This window comes from Sapajus apella, unplaced genomic scaffold, assembly GCF_009761245.1.
Source record: "Sapajus apella isolate SASKATOON/1434 unplaced genomic scaffold, GSC_monkey_1.0 scaffold85, whole genome shotgun sequence".
NCBI lineage: Eukaryota > Metazoa > Chordata > Mammalia > Primates > Cebidae > Sapajus > Sapajus apella.
Genome location: NW_022437025.1, coordinates 1,740,398 through 1,746,435, shown reverse-complemented (window position 1 = coordinate 1,746,435; position 6,038 = coordinate 1,740,398). Strand labels below are relative to the sequence as shown.

Here is a 6,038-nt window from a genome sequence, read left to right as displayed (position 1 = left end):
TCTGCAGGTGCTCGCCTTTTCCAGGCGCGTTGTCCGAGCCCTTCTGAGAGACTCCAGGGTGGCCCATTGTTGATGTTTCAGTCCCACAGAGCAATAGTTTGGGCACGCAGACTGCTGGGATGTTCTGACGGCCAGGGCTGCTTCCCAGTCTCTGAAGGCTGGGAGAAGTTCTTGGAGGGCAGGCCGCAGGCAGGTAGGCAGGGGCCCCTGGAGGGGGACCTGCGGCCTGGGTGGGCCCAGAGTGATGCAGGGTACTGAAGGACAGTCGCAGCCAGGCTGAGCCTTGTTTTGATCTCTTTGCAACTCTCCTCTCTTCTTTGTATCCAGCTGTCAGCCTTCTAGTCACTGCCTACTTGGGGCCCACAGCCCCAGAAGGTAGAGTCCACTCTCCCCTCCATGCGGCTCTTCATGGCTACATGTCTGGCACCTCCTGGCCCGGACCTCCCTATAAGGAAGGGCTGCTACCAAAGGAGCCCCTGAGCCCCAGTTTAGCCTCCCCATCCCCCAGCAGGGCTGGGGTTCCCCAGGGGCCAGGCTCATTGCCGTTTCCATGGAGATGTGTGCACTCTGACCCCAGCCTTTCTCCATCCCAGGCTGGATAAAGAGGGCTTCCAAGTGGAAACCGGCAGTCTCAAGCTGCCCCGCCTTCCAAACTCCAGGTGGCTCCTGCCTCCAAGGAGGGGAGGGAAGGAGTCCCCATGCGCTCAACGCAAGGCCCAGCAGGCCCAGAGTCCAAGAAGAGCTGTAGCTAGGGCCAGAAGGGCCTCCCCTGAGGCCTTCCCAACAACCCCTTCCTAGCCCTAACCACTCATGCTCTCTGGGCTGGAACCTCAGTTTTCCCAAGGTCTGGCTGTGTCCCAGCTCCCACTCAGCCTGAAGACCACATTGGTCCCCCGGGCGGCCCATGGGAGTGACAGCTGCAGCCACTGGGAACCCACGGGCAGCAGTGCAAGGCTTCTCAGGGCCATGTGAGCAAAGCTTCCCCCGAGTTGGGGTCCCCATTGGGTAGGGGTGATGGACATGGGGGCTGAAATCCAGCTGAGGAGCCCCACTTCCCTGCCCATGTCCTGGCTGAGTCCCAGTGGTCACCTCCACCAGAGCAGGGACTAAACCACATATCAGGACCAGGCTTCAGTCCTGGGGACAACTGGAAATCCATCTCCCCACAAAGATGTTTCTTGGAGAGGCGACCCAAGCAAGCAGAGCCCCAGGCCTGAGAGCTGACTCCCACTGCTGTCACCCCTTGGACAGCCACAGATGCCCACCTTTGGCAAGCACCAATCTGAACTTTACCCCTCTCACTGTGCCAGCTCTTAGCTGAGGGACAACTTCCTCCAGAGCCCTCCTCATCCCCCATAGCCTCATGTTCATCTCCAGATGGCAACACTACGTCTGGACTGGACCAGGGGGGCTCCAAAACCTGGTTCCTTCTCGTACCGGTTTCTTAGGGCCACAAAACACCAGAAAGGCCCTCATCGTTCTGGAGGCTAGCAGCAGGAAAACATGGTACCAGCAGGGTGGGAGGGTCTGGAGAGGGTCCTCCCTGGTCTCTCCGCAGCTTCCGGTGCTTGCCTCCATCCTTTGGTGGCAACCTGCGATCGCGGGCTCCTAGGTCACGTGGCCTCTGCCTTGGGCATCTGCTCGAGTCTGTTTTGTCTTATGAGGACCACAGATCTATTGGAGTAGAGGCCTTCCTAATAACCTTACCTTATCTTGATTACATCGGCAAAGATTCTATTTCCAAATGAGCTTGCATTTACAGATACCAGCTTAGGGCCTGAAATATCTCTTTTGAGACAAGGTCTCAGCTTTGTCGCCCAAGCTAAAGTGCAATGGCGCGATCACGGCTCACTGCAGCCTCGACCTCCTGGGCTCAAGCGATCCTCCCACCTCTGCTTCCTGAGTACCTGGAACTATGGGCCCATACCACCACGACCAACTTAGTTTGTTTTTTCTTTTTTAAAGAGAGAGGTGGGGGGGGGGGTTTCCTATGTTGCCTAGACGGGTCTCAAACTCCTAAACTCAAGCAATCGTCCTCCGCCTCCCAAAGCACTGGGATTACAATCATGAGCCACTGCACCTGGCTCGGAACATATTTTGGGGAGGCCACAATTCAGCCCACAACACCTCTCTAACTAGTTGCAGGACCTTGTGTCAGGTTAGAGCCGGCCCCAAGGCGTGGCGCTCACGTGCACGCTTTCTCCCCCTCCCCAGGGCGTTGGGGCTGGGACTGGAGACAGCCGGGCAAGCACAGTGGTCTAGGCAGAAGCCGCCCGCGGGCTCCTCCACCACCCGCAGGGCGCCCGCTCGACCACGCCCCCGCCACGCCCCAGTCCTGGCCTAGCTTCGGAGGAGGCCCCGGCTTGGCCCCGCCCCGTCACAGACCCGGTTCCCGAGCACCCCGCGACCCCGCCCCAGCTGGGCTCTTCAGATTTTGCAAGTTGGGGTCCCTCGGAGGGAGGAAAGCGATGCCTGGGTGCCGCGCCCCCCACTTCCTCCTGCCGCCCCCGTAATCCCTCGTTATGCACAGGGACTTCCCCGGGGTCGGGACCACCCAGAGCAGGGCGCGCGGCCGTTGCTGCCCACTCACTCCGGCTTTGGCTAAAGAAACATTGTTTCGTGCTAAAATAGCACTTATTTTTAAATTATGAAAATGGCAGGAAATTAAAACCCACAGCAGAAGAAAGAGGAAAATAAAAGTTCTTCCCAAACCCTGTGCCTGCAGCGATGTATTTGGGGAGCGCGTTGGGCCAGTTCTTCCCCTAGACTGGCGACCGTCTTTGGCAGCCTGAGTTAGGGACTGAATAGGGACAGCCAGAGCGCCACCCCAGCCAGCCTGGGACAGCCACGAGGGACGGAGGCTGCCTTCCTTTCTGCCAGCCAACCAGATGTTTTACTATTTTTTATTGGAATAATTTTAGATTTACTGAAAAGCTGCGAAGAGCATAGAGTCCCCGGACCTGGTTTCCCCTAATGGTAACATCTTACATTTCCAGGGCAGTCTGATCACCAGGCTCCACTCAGAGTTCAGTTTTCCCACAAATGTAGGAGAATCTAAAAAGCAAATCTGGCTGGGCACAGTAGCTCCCACCTGTAATCCCAGCACTCTGGGAGGCCCAGGCAGGTAGACGGCTTGAACCCGAATTGGAGACCAACCTGGGCAACATAGGGAGACCTCATCTCTACAAAAAATTAAAAAATTAGACAAGCATGGTGGCATATGTCTGTAGTCCCTAGCTACTCCAGAGGACAAGGCAGGCAGATTGCTTGAGCCTGGGAGTTCAAGGCTGTAGTGAGCCATTACTGTGCTACTGCACTCCAGCCTGGATAAGAGACCATGTCTCAAAAAGTAAAAATAAAAAATAAAAAGCAAGTCTAGGTGCAGCCAACCACCATGGCACATGTTTACCTATGTAACAAACCTGCATGTTCTGCACATGTATACCGGAACTTAAAGTACAATCAAATAAAATAAAGCAAATATATGTGCAGGAGATGGAGCCCAGCCAGAGCACCAGGGTGCAGCACCCACTGAACTGGGGCAATAACACAGCTGGAATCATTGGTAGGGAAGACCCTGGAGAGGAAAGTGTGGGCAGGGGAGCCTGAGAGTCCCAGTGTCCTTGGCTGAGGAGCGGGCTACACCTGATCAGGATGAGGCCACCTGGACTTACCAAGAAGCAACTGCCACATGAAATGTGGCCCAGCCTTCGTGGAGAGACCTCATTCTAACCTCATGGATGTCCCTTATGAATGCTTTGGGACCTAGCTCCAAACCCCTCTCAGCCCACAGGCTCCGTATGCAGCTAAGACACCAGGACCCATGCCCTGGGAACTGGGACCGTGTCCTAGAGCAAATTCTCTAGGCACATCCTGTCTTAGTAATCTATTGCTGCACAATGGATTACCCTCAGTTCTTCCCCATGTGGGTCTCTACAGGCTGTCTGAGTATCCTCATGACCTGGCGGCTGGCTGTTCCCAAAGTGGAAATCCAAAAGGGAGCCAGGGGCCTGTCATCACAGCATTTTGGGAGGCCAAGGTAGGTGGATCGCTTGAGGCCGAAAGTTCAAGACCAGCCTGGGCAATGTGGCAAAACCCCATCTCTACAAAAAACACAAAACTTTTTTTTTTTTTTTTTTTTTTTTTTTTGTGACGGAGTTTAGCTCTTGTTACCCAGGCTGGAGTGCAATGGTGTGATCTCGGCTCACCGCAACCTCCGCCTCCTGGGTTCAGGCAATTCTCCTGCCTCAGCCTCCTGAGTAGCTGGGATTACAGGCACGCGCCACCATGCCCAGCTAATTTTTTGTATTTTTAGTAGAGACGGGGTTTCACCGTGTTGACCAGGATGGTCTCGATCTCTTGACCTCGTGATCCACCCGCCTCGGCCTCCCAAAGTGCTGGGATTACAGGCTTGAGCCAAAACTTTTTTTAAAAATACAAAAATTAGCCAGGTGTATTTCCGTGCTGATGGCACTCACACAAATGTAGGGCACGTTGGGAGCCAGATGTAAGGCTGAGTGCCCCACAGGGTCGTGGGGTGAGTCTTATGCTGTGCTGAGGCGCAGGATCCGAGAAATAAAGAGACAGGACGCAGAAGTACACAGAAAATGCAGCTGGGCTCGGGGAACCACACCACCTATAAGCAGAGTCAGGCAAGGCCCCAAATGTCCAGAAGCATGAGTATTTATTGTGCATAGGTTAAGGGGCAGGGCAGTGAGTGAAATCATCTTTAAGGATAGTGATAGGGTCATGAGCAATAAAACATGGGGTCCACCCCCATTAGGTCACCTAGGCCGGGAGGTGGACAGTGCGCAGCAAGGGGCCCGTTCCCATGAAGGCAAGGGCCGTGTGCAGTGAGGAGTCCACCCCCATTAGGTCACCGAGGCTTGAAGGTGGGCCGTGCGAAGTGAAGAGGGTGCAGTGTGCGATACTTCTGTCTATGGAAAACTACTTCTAAGAAGATTTATGGGAGGATGCTTTAAGTCACACAGCAGTGACAGAGCTGTCAAGGTTACCGCCACCTTCTGGCAGCTTCCAGTGGGTTCTATGGGAAGATGCTTTTTAAGCAGCACAGCAGCAAGAGCTGATAGAGTTCACAGTCACCAAGGTGGATTGCCGTTCTGAGGGCAGCCTTCCACAAGAACGGGAGCAAGGTCCTACAACTCCTTTATCAGGAGTGGCTCTCACCCCAAGCCTGCCATACAGCGGGTATCTTTACGATACTGAACGCTGCCGCCTGGGCCATGGATTCTTGTCCTGGTGTAACTGTTTTCCCTTAAATCATGCTCTGCACTGTGTCTGCTCTAGGCATTCCTTCGATTATAAGCTGCTTATTCCTTAATTCATGCTCTGTACTGTGTCCACTCTAGGCATTCCTCCGATTATGAACTAAGATATAATTATAAGTATATATATAGGGAAATATTCTTTAGGCATTCATACTATCAACTATTATATGATTATATATAGAGGATTATATAAAGGGATTCTTCAAGCCCTATTTCTATAAACTAATATATGATTATGTAAAGGATTACATAAAAGGAAATAGCTGAGTAGTAACATTATAAAGTGAGATATTCCTCAAGCCCTAACTGTGCCAGGGTTCTGCTTAGCTCTCATTCCTCGGTGCCTATATGGGGGGGTTACCCACACACAAACATGGTGAACATTCCTAAAACCCACCGGACTTTCCGTAAGAAGTGTGGCAAGCATCAACCCCACAAAGTGACACAGCACAAGAAGGGCAAGGACCCTCTGTATGCCCAGGGAAAGCAGTGTTATGACAGGAAGCACAGTGGCTATGCTGGGGAAACTAAGGCAATTTTCTGGAAAACAGCTAAAACTACAAAGAAGATTATGCTAAGGCTTGAGTGTGTTGAGCCCAACTGCAGATTTAAGAGAATGCTGGCTACTAAAAGATGCAAGCATTTTGAACTGGGAGGAGATAAGAATAGAAAGGGCCAAGTGATCCAGTTTTAAGTGTCATCTTTCTTTTATGAAGACAATAAAATATTGAGTTTATGTTAAAAAAAAAA

General features: G+C 52.8%; 1 protein-coding gene across 1 annotated transcript; it reads left to right on the top strand.

Moving 5' to 3' along the window:
• The first annotated feature begins 5,654 nt into the window (after nt 1–5,654).
• LOC116533921 (60S ribosomal protein L36a-like) lies at nt 5,655–6,038 on the top strand. Its single transcript, XM_032253834.1, has one exon. The coding sequence runs from the start codon at nt 5,662–5,664 to the stop codon at nt 5,980–5,982; it is 321 nt and encodes a 106-aa protein (XP_032109725.1). The 5' UTR covers nt 5,655–5,661; the 3' UTR covers nt 5,983–6,038.

Excerpts from the sequence above, each read along its gene's own strand:
- LOC116533921 (XM_032253834.1), top strand. The coding sequence starts at position 5,662 with ATGGTGAACATTCCTAAAACCCACCGGACTTTCCGTAAGAAGTGTGGC.